The following is a 16,734-nucleotide window of genomic DNA, read 5'->3' on the forward strand; positions in this document are numbered from 1 at the left end:
TTATAAATGGTAAACTTGTCTATAGTGGCTAGAATATAGTGGAGCATTTAGCAGCTAAAGAGCCAGATGTTGTTCTCAGGAGTTGGTGGAGACCAAAAACAGAGATAAAACAGAGTGAATATTGGACTTTTTATATAATATTTTTAAATTATATTCCAATTTATTTGTATGTTCATCAGCTAGGAAGAAACACGACTCCAAATGAAGGATAATGTTCCTGTGTAACTGCTGGATGTGAAAATTGGCAGCTGTTTGCAAACACATTCGCTATAAGAAACTTAATGAGGTGATGATATGTTAGTGATGTGACCAAACAATCAGTGTTTCCTGCTTTAAATAACTGTCTTTTAACTATGTGTGTTTTTGAAACCACAAACTTCCACCATTTACAAGACTGAGAGTCATTGTCAAGCTATTTTTAAATTGTCTCATGAATCCATTCTGCATGTTTTTGAAAACTAAATATTTCTACCACTAAATCAATGTTGATCATTAAATACAGAAAATATATCTACTCTATGCATAGATTATATTAAGTTGAAGATCCTAACTTTTGCAGTCTGTATATTGGAAGATAATATAGAGTGAAAGTTACTAATTGATCATCAACTCTGAAATAAAGATAATTAACATGCATCTATATATCCTTGGTTCCATTGGCAACCATTGCACTGTAATATAGCTTGTGTTTCAGGCTTTTTCCCCTCCTCCCTAATGCCATCTTTACCTATTTGAGAGCCAGGTAGAGTCCAGCGGGAAGCCATAATCGAGGGAAAAGAGGCGCCGGGTTCCTGAGTGCTCATTGGATCTTCTGACCAGAGACAAAGATAACTGGAGAAAGATCTCAGGTCCGCTTTGGGCCAAGAAAAAACAAAAGGCCTCTGGTTTCCTGTCCTCTTGTCGAGGCTTAGAGTCTTTAGCTCACCACTCCTCGCTCTCCACCATGAGTGGGGAGAAGTGACACACTTTCACTCCTTCTCACATGCGTCCTTTCTACTTGTTTCTCCGCTCAAGTCTTCTTTGGGAGTTATTCCACAGCCAGTTTTGTTTTTTTTTTCAATTAGCCATGTACGATTTGGTGTATGCAGTGTAAAGTGGTCAGAGCTGTGCCACTCAATCAGTCGGAAAAGGTCTTCTCTAAGCTGTGGCAGAAATCCACTGAAATCTCCAGAGTAGCAAAGAGCCAGAGGGCTTTAAGAGGGTTGACACACACCACAGGGCCCTCTAGTACTCTCCTCCCAGACCTCCATGCGCACACATTCTCAGACAAACGCACACATGCAAGAAAAGCAAGTCCATCCTCACCAACATAACTTCTACTTTCTTGGTCTGATGACCCCTACAGTCCTGCATCAGTGGCTCTAACTGTCCGTCAAACGTCTTGTGTTTGGTCTACACTCTTGGTATGAATCCTGGCTGGAATAGGTAAAACAAAAAACAAAAAAAAAACAAAGCAAACCTCTCACAGTCACCCCAAATAACACGCACACTCACACATGCACACGCAGCTTGGAGTTCCTCAGCTCTAATCAGCTTACAGGCTTCAGACTTCATGGCCCCCTTGGGAACAAAAACCATGCTGCAAAATATTCATCACATACATACATGCATGCACCAGCAACATCTACCTCCACACACCCTTTTGCTTATCTTTCCCAACAACATAGATCAAACCTGGTCATATGCCTCTTACTACTGTGAGCACATTTAGATGTGTTGTTGTAAAAGTGCAAATTAATGATGTGTTTGAATTTTTTAATGTCAGCTGACAATTTAATGTTTCCTCTAAGCCTGCAGTACCTGATTTTTGACCACTTGGGGGCAGCGGACATATATATCATCACCTTCTAAGTTGATATGTTGAACTTGTTAGCAAACAATTGTTTATTTCCACATCCAGCAGTTACGGAGCAACATTATCATTCATTTGGAGTCATGTTTCTGTTCATGGTCGGTGTGTCCGTTGCTAGCTAGCTTACAGCTAACATCTGTTAGTTGGTACACTGGCTGTTTAGGGCAAATAGTCCAGTGGTCAGTCGTGAGAATGACGCAAGGCATAAATTTTCTTTGCTTTCTGTCTGAACATACCTTGAGAAAGATCTTTTCCCTCCCATCATCCCACCAAAGATTATCATCTTTAAAGTTGATATGTTGAACTTGTTAGCAAACAGTTGCTTATTTCCACATCCAGCAGTTACGGAGCAACATTAGCTTGCAAGCTGTTTTATGTATTTTTCTCAGTAACAATGGCAGTACAAGGTGCTAACAGGCTAAGCTAACAGTGTGTCAGTGGCGTTGCTTTAGCAGCAGTCCAGACGGAGGAGCTGCTAAACATTCTGAGAAAACTACAACTGTGGTCCTAAAAAGAAGTAAAACGACAACAATCAACCAATCACAGCCCTCTGACATCATCAGTGTGCTGCTCCCGTGTTTCTTTTAAAATTCCTTTGTACTTTTTCAGTGGAATGCTAAGTTTTCCAAATTTAAGTTAGTACAACTGAACAAAATCATCCGTAAAACTAAACAAAATCCTTAATTACATGTCTTTAGGTCATTAATATTTAATCATTATAGTCTAAATGATTAAATGTAGGCCTATAGCATAGGTTAATTTTGTGTGACCACCTTTGATAAACACATTCTCTCCATTTTTGGAAAGCTTTGTCTTACATCTCACATCATAATGCCTCAAATTGAAATTTATTTCATTTACTGCCATGCTTTTGTGTCTGGATAAACAGTAACACTGCAATCCTGCAAAAAATCGTTTTGAATTGGGAGGTAAATTGTACTAACTTCAATTTGGAAAACTTAGCATACCACTGAAGAAGTACAAAGGAATTTTAAAAGAAGCACGGTAGCAGCACACTGATGATGTCAGAGGGCTGTGATTGGTTGATCGCAATATTGGTCCAGGAAAACGTCCTACTTGGCTAAATCACATCGTGCCTTCCCACCATGCTCTTATAATACATCCATGCTTCCCACCCTGAGCGTGACGTCAGAGCAAAATGGCCGCCGTGTGAATATGGTCAATAGACACATGTTGGTTCTGACCTGTGGGATCAACGGGTTCATGATGGTCTGTGCTGCCTTCGTCATCGTCATAGTGCTCCTCTCTGTCGTGGTAATATCCCCGGTGTGAGTGTTCACGGTGTGTGTGGTGTTCATAATGTGAGTGACGTGATTCACGCTCGGCGTCACTGGCATAGGAGTGATGTCTGCGCCTTTTACGTCTGTGGGAAACTGGAACACCGATGTAGACCGGCTGGGCCTCTGAGAGAGAGACAGAGAGAGAAAAAAACAGGGATCAATACGGTAACAGCTGAAATCAAAGTCTTCATTAGCAACATTAGTGTGTATCTGTACACACACATAGTACACACACTAAAATAGCATTGTCTGTTGTTAGGTGGAGAGTTTTTATGCATGAATCTGACATTAAAGCTAATAAAACAGTTTTAAAACCTTTTTATTAATATAGAGTTTTACTTATTTAAATCTTACTGTATCTTAAATCTGCATTAACAGATGTTTTGTCCACTAGTTTTTGGAAGAAACAACACTGACATATCATCAGCTTTTAAGTTGATATGTTGAACTTGTTAGCAAACAGTTGCTTATTTCCACATCCAGCAGTTACAGAGCAACATTATCATTCATGTGGAGTCGTGTTTCTGTCCACCTGGTGAATGTAAGTCCAATATTCACTCTCTTTTAGCTTCTGTTTCTGTTCTCCACCAACTCCTGAGGGAAATATCTGGCTCTTTAGCTGCTAAATGCTCCACTATGTTCACCAGCTAGTCTACAGCTAACTGTGTCTGTTTGCTGTTTGGGGCTGAGCAGGTAGTGTACAGTGGCTTTTTACAGCTTTTATGCTGGAAACAACATTGATGAGAGCTGTGGGACCGAACCAAAACAGTTAAAGGGGAAATCTGATAAATCGCCTCAAGTGATGTCACTTGAGTCAGTGTCGGTCGGGGCTGAAGACTACAAGTTTGAAAAGTAATAAAAGTTAGAGAGAAGTGAGGTTATCAGACCTCTGTAGCTCCTCATCTCTGCTGGAGGCTAGCAGCTCCAGGCTACATTAGCCGCTACTAGCATAACACACCCAAACCTTCAATTGAACTGTTGGCAGTAGAGTTGCATTGTGGGTAATGTAGGTGCCAGATTTTGATAAGGCAGAAGAATGTGTGGGGAAAAAAGACTAAATGCTAAATGCTCCACTATGTTCACCAGCTAGTCTACAGCTAACTGTGTTTGTTTGCCGTTTGGTGCTGAGCAGGTAGTGTACAGCCGCTTTTTAGAGATTCTTCTCTGAAAACAGCTGACTGCTGTGTCCAAAAACGACGCTATGAGAGCGCTGAGAGTGAACCAAAACAGTTAAGTTGCAGCCAGACAGATAAACAATGAGCTGAAACTCACTATAAAGCTCCGTAAAGCCTCAAGGAGCTGCAGAGTCACTGATAATTCTCTGTAGGTTCATCACTACGAGCCAAACGCATTACACACTGACAGCTCAGACAGTGGTGTTATGAAGAATATAGTTTACAGATACTTTCATCATACCACAGCTGCCATGTGCAAGTATTATAGAAAGCTTGTTTGGTGATATATGCACAGTAAAGTATCCCAATGCTAAAAAAAAAATGATGTACAAGGTTTGCTGTGTAGTATTAGTATCTGATTAGCGACTTTACTTTTATTTTCTATCATATTTTAGTTTTCATGTGTCTCAATTCATGTGTGTGCTTATGTATGTGTGTGTGATATTTTGATGTATATATTTTATTGGGTCTCATATTAATTTTATCTTGAATTTATGTAATAAAACAGACCATTTTCTGTCCTCCAGTTGTTTATCTTCTCACCTTGCTGCAGTGATGTCACGGTGTACTCAAGGACACTGTGACATCACATTTGGGTTCAGAGTTCAGTTACTCTTTAAATACATATAAATTTAGGAATTTGCACCATCAGCTGAAATATTTAGTTTTAAATCTACAGTGGATTTTGATTTTAAGGTCCTGTTGCAGTTGTTGGGTTTCTGTTTTTCCTCACCATCATCGTCGTCGTAGCGTCGATGACCTCTTCGCCCTCGCTGCCCGTCATGATGATCCATCCTGAATAAAACATACAGAAACAGGGAGGAGGAGGTTTACTGAGAAAATATGGATGAAGGAGAGAAAACCCACCACCATCCTCGTTCTCTCTTTGATCCTCCGTCAGCAGAAATAAACCATCACGCTTGATCAGGACAATTATATTTCTCTGATTTCTTTAATCAGGGAGTCCTCGAGGCCTCGCAATGACTATTTGCTGTCGGCCCACATGGCGACGCATGTGCCACTGTAACCTCACGGATCAATGGATGACAAGAGGAAAACTCAATGGAAAACCCCAGCAGCCCCCTCAGGGCCGGACTGCAGCACAAACCATGAAGACCAAAGGAAACGGACAGGAATTCCCAACATTCCCAACAAACTGCTGCTACCATCGTTTTGTTAAAAAAGGATTTTAGATTTTAAAAATGATTATATGTATGATAAATTGTGTTTTTTGTGTACTATATTCACACAACACCAATCTAGAGCCACTGAGGATACACATATATGATAGAAACCTTCCCTGCTTCCAATATTTCCTCAGTTCAGTATGAATGAATGTGGATAATCTAAGGTTATCAATTCAGTTTACTGCCACCATAAAGCAAAAACCAAAGTACTAAGCATCTTTTAGCTCTTCGTTTCTGTGCAGCAGTGACACCCAGATATACTCTTGTTAATGTTATGCGTACATGATGAACTGATCAGTGTTCCTGTTCCTGCTCGTGACGTCGGTTTCTCTTCCTAAAGCTGATTTGGGGGAGTTTTCTAGGCTGATCGATAGATGTCATTTCTGATCGCTAACTAGTCCCTGAAGCCTGATCACTGACTGTGAAGGACAGTCACATGAGTGCAGCCATGCGTACAACCACACACACGCACACGCAGCCACACAGAGTAGTGAAAAGTAATCCTGGAGCGGAGGATTACTGGTAAAAAACGTGAGGAAAAAAAGGCTCAGAAGGCCGAAACAGCCCCAAAAACATCCAGAGATGTCACAATCTCAGGGTGAATCTCTTTCCACTGTAAACCTTTTTTAACTGCTTCTCTGTGCTGGAGAGATGTGCGAGTTTTTCCAATGAGTCCTGGTTCTGTGGACACACATACAGCTGCAGATCCAATGATACAACAACCAATCAGATCATCAATGTTTGTAGCCTGTAGCTGTTCTCATACCATGCACATTTATGCTCAGACATGCTGGTCATTATGCATCAACCCTGTCTGATAGAAATTACATTTATATGCTGCAAATTTGCAACAGCAAATACATTTTGGATTACATTTTCTGTCAACATAATGAGAAAATATTGTTTATTATCTAGCGAGTTGCAAAAACATATTTCTTTTTTCCTGAATCTTGCAATATTATATCCACTTTTACAGACTACAGTGTTTTTTTATGCTTATGTTTAGGAACTGGCAGGTTAAGGTTAGCAACCCTGTCGTCTAGAAATTACATTTATATACGACTAAATTACGACAGTAAATACTTTTGAAATAAACATAATACTGCCTGAATTATATTTTCTGTCAACAAAATGAGAAAATGTTGCTAATTAATGTATCTGGCAAACATTTTGATGCTGTTACTGATATTGTTCAGTGAGTTTTTCCTTTTCCAGCCAAAATATCAGATCTTGCAGTAGATTATCCGTCAATTTTCACTTTTTCATGGTTATGTTTAGACACTTAAAGCGCTAAAAAACACATCATTGTCTTTGTTTATTATAGGAAGAGTCACCTGACTGACTGGAAGCACAAGACACAACATAAAAATCTCCAGACATGTTTTAAGACATATAAAAATACTCTGCTTAGAATAATGATGTGTGTCCAAAAAAGTATCACTACACTAAAATCCTTAAAAGGGTCAATCTTCTCCTTCACTCTGCAAATATTTTTCATTTCCGGAGGCTTCAAGTTTCCACATCACACTTGTATAAGTTGAATATTGAACCACGATTGGCTCCAAACTAGTTGTGATGTCACAAATCATAATAACATGAAGGAAAAGGTTGTTAAATAGGACTTTGTTGTAAAGTGGGGTCCTGTGTTAGATATTGATTGAAGTACAGTCTGATGTGTTAATCAATAATAGATACTCCTTGATCTGACACTTTCAGTTTAAATCTACAGTTTCTACAGTAATAAAGGTGATAACGGGTTGATTATCTCGTTGTCTCAAGCTAAAAGAAATGATTAACTTCTGATCTTGAGATAACGAGCATTAAAATATAATTGAAGCATTCTCAGCTTCCATGAATTACTTTTACAAAACGAGTTATTTGCTAGTTTTTGCAGCACATATTGTCACATATCGATGCTGGCAGCCCATACATAAAACAAACAGTATAATGTGATAAATAATGCTGGAAAATCATTTCAAACAAGTCATTTAGCAGATTGTGTCGTCTCTTTCTAATAGTAAGTGCAATTAATTTAGTTTGTAATTAAAAGAAAGTTGTTTTTTTCAATAAACTGGCAATATTTGGATTCAGATCACTGACAGAAAAACATAAATAAAACCAAACTAAAAGACTCGATACATATTTTACAGTACGTCTTTAAAAAGCAGCCATTTGCCTCCATTTTTATGAAGATTTTACAAAGCTACATCCTGACACTTCTCCAAAACATGGTTAAAAATTATTTTCATTATTCAGTTTTTATATTCAGTCTGATTCAGTGGTTCAAATGAGCAAAATACAAAGATATGAGATAAAATACATATCAAGTGTCATTCTTTGTCATGTCAGATGTTTCAGACCACAAACAAGCAAAACAAATGCAGATAAGACATCAAAAACATATTGTTTAAAAAAAAAAGCTGTAAATATTTTCCTTCTTACCTGATGGGACAGATGAAGCCGAGACGACCAGAATCGAGACGTTAGTGGCGTTTTTTATAACGTCAGTGTAAAGTAACTTAATAAAGCACAAAAACCTCAAAATAAAACAGATTTCAGGCTGTTCTGTAAAACATCTAATGAACAAAATACTGCAACAAACCAGTAACAAACCAGTGACAAACCAGTAACAAACCACTCGCAATGACTGTACAGACAATCTGAGTATTGGATGCTGCTGATGAGTGTCAGTGTGTGTGTGTGTGTGTGTGTGTGTGTGTGTGTGTGTGTGTGTTGGGTCAATAATGGGGGGAGAGGAAGCATCACTGTTCATTCTGAGTGGCATCCATTCACATTTAATTTTGAAATACTTGTATTTTACTTCAGTATTTCCACTTTATGCTACTTGCTAACACTACACTACAGTATTTATCATTCATAAGCAGTATTAACAGTTAATAAATGGTTTATAACACACTATAATGCAGTTATAAGAAGATATCAGGACATTTTTCAGTGTTTACTAATTCACAGTATTTGTCAACAATTATAACTTCTCCTATGAAGACATAATTTATATTATTACAACTGTGTTTGACTATATTATGATTCATTATCTGTTTATACAGCAGCAAACACTTATGTGTGTCCACAGGAGGAGTTATAGCTGTCAACAGATACATTAATAAACACTTATATCTGTTTATAACTACATTATAATGTGTTATAAACCATTTATTAACTGCTTATATAGTGCAATCAAGTGTTCACCTTCTGTAGACACTTTTAAAGCCAAACTTCAGGTTTTCTCAGACGTTTGAATGTCCTTAAGGCTTCATTTTTCACTATTATACACTGTTTTTGTTTTTTCCTACTGCTCCTTTATTTTTGTTATTTTATTGTAAATGTGGCTTATAAATAAACTTGATTTGATTTGATCATTAATGCTAAATAGGTGGACTTAAAGTAATACTTCTGCTACGTAATACAGATTTACATACAAACAGGAGGGAATAGTGCATTCTTTAGGGACTATTTTCAGCGGTGGATGAATCCACATTTGGTGCTTTAGTGAGTATTTCTGGCAGCAGGACGGTGTGTGTGTGATTGAGTCAGAACAAACTACAGTGTGTGTGTTCATTAACATGTTTTTAATAGTTTGTGGACAACAACGGGGGAATAAGATGTATCAGGCTTTAGATACGCATACAGTACTTGTTAGTAGATCAGTTGGTTTTAGTCTTTTAATGGGATTTGTTGACAATAACAAAAATAAAGAATATATCCTATAAGATCGATCAACTAGAGGCTACTAATTGATCCACACTCACATACTAATCACATGATTGAGACGTGTTAAACACAGCAGAATGAACCAAGTGACTCTTTAACCTGAGCTGTGGCTGTATGTGTCACCACTAGATGACTCCATAAGGCTTTCGAGTCGACGGAGCGGTAGATGATGATTACTGATGGAGCTGCTACTCTGCTTCGGTGTCGTCAGTAATCCTCTCGACACAGATAGCAGAATAAATTAGATGAATTAATCTGAGTGTGTGTGATCTAAGAGAAAACATCCAGGGATAAAAAGACTGAGGCGACTAGAGACATGTCGCTTGGGTTGGGCTGCTTTAATTAGGAAATGGATCAGATGTTATTCATTTATTTATATATATATATAAACTCTTTGGGATGTGGGATGAGAGTTATAGGAAGAGTTATGAATGTAGTAAAACAAACTGTATTTATTCAAAGCTCTTGTTTCCCAACATTACCAGTTTTTTATGTGTTAAATCAGGAATTTCAATCAATTTTTTTAGTTATTTATCACACATTTTGTGTTACATAAAAAAACAGAATACAAGTCTCAGTTGAGTAGTTTGTGGGTCTTGTTTACATCATTTGGGACGGATGGTTTACATCATCTAGACAGTTGTATGATGACAGAGTTGTTTGTGTGAGGATTAAAACATTTTGCATTGACAATATAAAACCTTATCCTCTAAATTTAGGTTTAAATTCACTGAACGACTCATGTGAGGCGTCCATGTTTGTTTACTTTTCTGGCTCATTAAAGTCGAATATATCTGAGCTTTCAGAAAAATCTGTTTATGACTTGGATGCTGACATGAACACTATTTACAACCTGAATATGTTGCATTTCCCAGAGTTCACAGGGTATCTGCTAGGGGTGTGCACGAATACGAATACATTATTCGGCAAGGCACAAATAGCGGAGTTTTTATTAATATTTGTTTCATACAGATATTCTAAAAATTATTTGTTTTCGGGAAGAAAAACAAACATGTCAAATAGCAGCGTGCAGGTCGGTTACATCACTATCTCAGTGTCTCTCCTCTGCTCCGCTGTGACGTCTATCAGCAGGTCTCAACGAGGGAAGTCACATCCACCTGCTACATGACGCACATTTCCTAATTTGGACATCACTCCCAGAGTTGAGGGTGTTCACCAGAGATAAAGCTGAGCTGCTGACACATGTGAAGTGCTCCCAAGGGACTCTCCATAACCTGTTGTTCCCCTTCTCATTCCCACAAAGTTAGGTTGTAAAAAATAGGCAATAAATGAAAAGTGCAAAGAAATAATCACCTTTGAAGTTCTTCCCTACATGTTACATGCTGTGCTGTCTCTGTGTTATGGGTGTATAAATAGGTAGAGGTCTGTCTGCAATGAGGTGACTAGTAAAGTTTTATCTCAGTAGTCAGCACAGTCGTCTATGATCTGGGAGACTCCAGTTCAAGACCTGGTGTGGGGACCTGAACATGAGCACTTATTGTAACACTTTAATCTTCTAAAATTAAAAGTGTAATAAAGCAAAACAGGATTTTTAAGCCTCTTTCCACTTTTATTCAAATACAAATACAAATCATTTTGCTGCCTCAACAAATACAGATACAAATACAAATACCGAGCTCTCTGAACATCCCTGGTATCTGCAGGTCTTGCGAGGAAACCTTGAATTTAGTTTCCTCAAAACAAGGCCTCAGAAGGCAATAAAAAGTCTTGAATATTGTCTCTTTCCTGCTTCTGACAGTAACATTAGTTTAAGGTTGTTTTGTTGTGTGTGTTTGCAGCTGTCTGGAGACGTTTCTACATCTATAAACTACAGTGTGACTGTGCGACTGTGCTGCAGGAAGCTGTTTAATCCTTTTTTTAGCAACACGTTCTCATAATTAACATTCACATAAGTCGACATATGATGCAACTCCAGTACGACCCACAGGAGCGTTTTATAATATGTAGGATGTAATTAATTACAAATCACTGTAAAAAAAAAAAATTAATGTTGTGAGGTTTAGGCACAGAAACCACTTGGTACCACCTCATATTTCTTCCTTAAAGTTAGGCAACCGTTGTTGTCATGGCAACAGTAAACACCACAACAATCACAGTAGCAGTCTAACATCCACCCAACCCGCCTCCTCCTGATACGGACATCTGTCACCTCATATAGACGTCGTCTGAACTGCGTCACCGCTAGATGGCGTCTGTCACTCAAACATAAGTACAGGTACTGAATTTTTTTTTTTACCTATACTGTTGTTTTTCACGGAGTTTCAGTCAGCAGCATCAGACCTGCAGCGAACACTGTTACTGCTGCAGCTACAGCAGGAAGCTCATCAGCTCACTGTGGACGTGACGACTTAAGCGAAAATTGAAATGAACTTAAATCATTTTTAACTGGTTAAAGCCTGGTTAGCCTCTCAGCTAACGTTAGCCTCGGCTCTCCATGTGGATCCAACCGGAGCACCGAGCCCCGTTTTGTTACTCATGTTAAAGTGGGAAGAAGCAGCAGGTCTGACGGGCAGCTGAGTGAAGCGGAGCCTGCAGAGGAAACACCGGGACCATCAGGGTGAGACAGTCCGTCGAGGAGCTGCTAAGTTCGGCTGCACGCACAGATAGGAAACACCTCGGCTGACAGGATGTACCACTCTGTTTGGGGGGGAAAAAAAAAATCTTTTTGGTTTATAACGGCGGTTGGCAACCAGCGTATCAGGTGCATTACCGCCACCTTCTGCTCCAGAGTGTGGACCAGAGATTAAATCCTACACATTAATCCTGTCTGTCTAATAAACTCAAAGAAAACTCTACTGCTCCACTCACTTGGTAGGTTCATTAAAGTTTTAATACTGAGCTCCTGAACTCCAGTCTTCCTAAGTTCTTCCTTCATATATATTGTCTTTCTTGATCACATTTAGTACAATCTAAGCTTGCATGCATAATAGTCTCCTCAGCCAGCTGGAAAAAAATATGTGCATATATATCGGTATCAGCAATCAGCCACAATGAGTTGGAAATTTCAGCATATCGGATATCAGCAAAAAATCCAATATCATGCATCCCTAATTAGAAATGTATTGTTCTATACTACTGAGAAAAATGCAATTCTAGGTCATATCATCCTTACTGGTTTTTCATACTTTCACACCTGTGTGACCATAAAACACATATTAAATTGCATTTTATGTGTGATTAAAAAAGATCTTAAAACATCTTACATTGAATTTGGTGAACCTGGTTCATTTTTGTCTCTGTTTCGTTAATATTTTTGTTAATGAATGTCACCTCATCTGCACATACCAACCTGCTTCTTCAACATCTTTAAAGTTTTCCAGCACCAAACAACATCTTCTTCCCTTTCAATGGAATTTAAAATCTTGTTCTTGTAAACAGTAATAAAATAAAAGAACAAAAATGAACAAAAAGATAAGTATATCCTATCAATATAGATATCTGTCAAGTATTATCAGAAAATATAGATTTACAGTATTCCAGTTAAAACATCACACGGTCGATAAAATAGATTAAAAAGGATCACGAGCGACCTTGTCCCACTCCTCCAAAAAGGTCAAGGTTCCATATTTTAATTAAGGAGGATATGAAGCAGCTCCTGAGACTGTAAAACATATTTAATTTGCTATGTCTCGGGGGTCAGAGGTCAAGCTGGGAACCCCACAGAGCGACCGACAGAGAAGCCAGATGCTGAGTCCGAACGAAGGTTGAACTGCAGATAAACGTCTAGAAATATAAAGGTGAATAACGGGTTTATTATTTGTAATCTTGCTCACGGCTCTTCTTTTATTTAATTACAGGTGTCTTTGTGTATTCAATCATCTTTATCTCCTGACATGCTGCTTCTCTCCAGAGCATCTGTTCATCTCTTCAGTGTCTCGTTGTGTCATCATGTCTCTGCAGTCGAAGCTCTTTCACCTGCAGGTCCCCCCCGACGTTAATTTCTGCTTAATGAATCAGCTCATTTGCATATCAGATAGATAAGACATTATCCTTTGTTTGAAGACTCCTCTGTGGAATAATCGAATGTGACCGTGTTAATCCATCACACACACACACTCACACACACACACTCACACACACACACATACACACACAGTTTTTCATATCTGATGTTATATGTGGAGCGAGGATTGAGACCTCAGGGCAAAGGAAGCTGATTTTACTCAGTTTTCTCCTCTTTCGAGTCCTGCTGATGCATTTTAGCCCTGAAACATGCAACACAGAGATACACATGAAAATACAGTCACATACGTGCACATTATGTATGTATGTGTTTCAATCCATTTTTATTTGCATTTTCAATTTGTGCATTAAAAAAAACTGAGTGGAAAAAAATGTGTCAGCTTCTCTGAGGTGTAAAAGTTGTCGTGTGGATAAAAAAACAGACTTAGTGAGTAAATGATGACGTCACATCTGTGTGGAGCTACAAGGAGACTGAAACGCTCCTCAAATGAACACATGAAACAAGCAGAAATATCATATTTACATCATGTTCTCCACATCGTTTGATCTTTTAATGATGTGTCTTCTTCCTCTGCAACGGTTTAACGGCACCGACTGGAGAATTAGCACAACCAGCTGTTTTACCTCCTAATATTCACATAACAGGCTCAATCGAAGATTATTTTCTGGAAATTTGGTCAAAATTTGCTCCACATTTGGATTGAAATATAAATATGTATTTAAAATGATGAAATATAAAGTATGGCAGGTTACTCGGAGCTGCGTTATTGTAAAAGAAGTTTCAAAATCACAAGATAATCGATCATTCTGTGTCCTATAAAAACTTACATCTATAGAAATCTCTATCAGACAAAATTTAACCTTTTAACATCCACAACGCCGGCGACCCACTTAAGCCAGTTGTAAGCGGCAGCATCACACAGTAATGAGTCAAAGCAATCGGCACAATTTGGCCAGTTGGAGATAACTGGAGAGGTTCGGGGACACCAGTAACACAACAAATTAAAAACTCCCTGAGCTCCCATAAGGTTAGACCTAGAGTGTCACGAAGGTGGATGAGTGAAGCAGGTGGAACCAAATGCAGATGCTGAATATTTAATGAATGAACTCAAAAGTCACAAGAGACACTGGGACCAGGAACAAAGACCATAAACACTCGGAACATACACAACACGAAAGAAGACGACTTGACGAAGACCAAACTGAAAACTGGACTATAAATACACACAAACTAGACACAGGTGAAACACATGAGGTTATCAAACACAGGAAGTAAAGGTGACAAGACACAAGGAGAAAGTATTTCAAAATAAAACAGACAACAGGTGACACAACACACGGGCAGACTGGGAGCAGATAAACTGGGGAAGACACTGGGAGCAGGGCAGGGCTAACCAGGGTGATGCAGGAGTCCAAAGATAACAGAAAAAGTCCAGGCAGGATGTGACATAGAGGTCTGGAATTTTATACAGGTTGACAAGATGTAGAAGGTTTATGGTGATATGTCTGCATAGTTCTGGCATAAAGCATGTCCTGATTATTGTTATTCAAATATGATTCATTATAGACGAGGACCAAAAACACTGTTTTGAGCCTTATTTGAACTGATGTTTGTGTTTTAGCCTCATGCTAAACAAACACATCTCCAGAAACTAGAAGATGTCACTTGTCAAACAAAGCCTAACACATGCATCACGGCCTTATAGTTCTTCTGTTATAAAAGCTTTTCCATTTGGGTATGCCAAATAGGCGAAAACTCTATAAAAAGGATGGATGTTAAGGGGTTAAAACATCTTCTGAATTCACATTTTCTTCCTTCATCTTCTTTCTCAATCACCTCCAGTAATTCTCACTTTTCTTTCCCATTAGCAGTCAGATTGACATCACAGCTTTCCCTTTGTGCCGACATGTCCCCGTTCCCGAAATTCTCACTTTTTAATTTGAGTTTTATATGAAACCAGGTGTCGAGGCGGATCAACAGAAATGAAATAAAGAATTCTCCCCCGTCGGTCTCTCTCCCTCTCTCTCTCTCTCTCTCTCTCTCTTTTGTTCATGTCACATCCTTTTCCCTCATCGCTTGTTCGGACATGAGCTTTCAGTACCTGCTCCGTGGTTGTTTTTTTTCCGGATACAGCAGCTGTGAAGAGGGGGGGAGCAGGTGACAAATGAGATTGAATTCCTGTTTTTTTTTTCCCCTGCAGTGAATTCTAATAGCTCCAATCTGATGCGACAGACAGACAGGCGAGTCATGGTGGAGAAGCCGGACAGATAAATACACTCTCCATTTGTCGTTGTAGTGCCACATATCTGTTTTTCCATTACTTTGGTGAGCTGACGTGCAATTTGGCCGGTCGGGACACAATCTAATTACCTTCTGACCTCAACTCAATAAGCCTTTAATTCACAGCAAGACAAACAAAGAGCTTCGTCGTCTGATGTATGTCAGCCTCGATTTAAACGGACGTAATTTGTCAAACGTTGAAACGTGAAATCAATAAACAAAGAACATGAGCCAATTTACAAACTGACTGACTCTGTTTGTGTATATAAACACTTAATAAATGCTTATAATGCACTACAGTTGTTAGCAGATACACCTGTAAGGACATTTTAAAGTGTTAATTAATGTATTTATCAACTTTTGACCACAAACCTGAACAGTAAAAGAGATTCAAAGCATTTAAAGAGTTAGGAAGGTGATTTTATTTTTTTAGCTTTTTGCTTTAGCTTTTCCAAAAAAAAGTTTCTTTCCTTCCATGATGTCTTCTGCACGGATCAGTCAGGTTTTAACTTCATGCCAGGAACACGCAGCTTCATCCTCTGCTTTTTATGTACAATATGTTACCACTAGGGGTGTGTCCGAATACAAATACGTTATTCGGCAAAGCACAAATAGTTGGGGTTTTTTTTACGAATATTTGTTTCATACATATACAATATTTGTTTTTGGGAAGAAAAAAACAAAACATGTTAAATACCAGCGAGCAGGTCAATAGTCACTATCTCAGTGTCTCTCCTCTGCTCCGCTGTGACGTCTATCAGCAGGTCTCAATGAGGGGGAGTCACATCCACCTGCTACATGACGCACATTTCCTAATTTGGACATCACTTTAAATTTCATCTTTACTTTACTAAGTGTAATAAAAACAAAAACAGGATTTTTAAGCCTCTTTCCACTTTTGTTCGAATACAAATACAAATACAAATACTGGGCTCTCTGCACATCCCTGGTGTGTTGCCACTATGTGCATATTTAATCTTAATCTAGTCTTTACAGGATTATTGTCTTGAAAAGAGTCAACTGGAAACATTAAAAAGTCAGCTTAAATTTTTCAAGTGTGTCTTAAAACAACAGTCAGGAGCCCAAATGAACATTGAAACATGTTTTTCTTGCTGTAATCGTTCCTCCTGTTCATACTGACCATTAGAAGATCCCTTCATAATACACTTACAATGGAAGTGATGGGAGACAAAATCCACAGTCCTCCTTCTGTGCAAAAAAA

The 16,734-nt window shown here is 38.5% G+C and overlaps 1 protein-coding gene across 1 annotated transcript in view; it reads right to left on the reverse strand.

The window, feature by feature from the left end:
- slc4a5b (solute carrier family 4 member 5b) overlaps window positions 1–8,154 on the reverse strand; it is a 42,572-nt gene extending 34,418 nt beyond the window's left edge. The window contains exons 1-3 of the mRNA XM_044332937.1: window positions 7,958–8,154; window positions 5,062–5,123; window positions 3,058–3,276 (exon numbers count right to left, since the gene is read on the reverse strand). Of these exons, the coding sequence (XP_044188872.1) occupies window positions 3,058–3,276; window positions 5,062–5,122 (280 nt within the window). The 5' untranslated portion in view covers window position 5,123; window positions 7,958–8,154. The remainder of the gene's footprint in view (window positions 1–3,057; window positions 3,277–5,061; window positions 5,124–7,957) is intronic.
- Between the last annotated feature and the right edge of the window lie 8,580 nt (window positions 8,155–16,734).

Source organism: Thunnus albacares, chromosome 18 (assembly GCF_914725855.1).
Source record: "Thunnus albacares chromosome 18, fThuAlb1.1, whole genome shotgun sequence".
Classification (NCBI taxonomy): Eukaryota; Metazoa; Chordata; class Actinopteri; order Scombriformes; family Scombridae; genus Thunnus; species Thunnus albacares.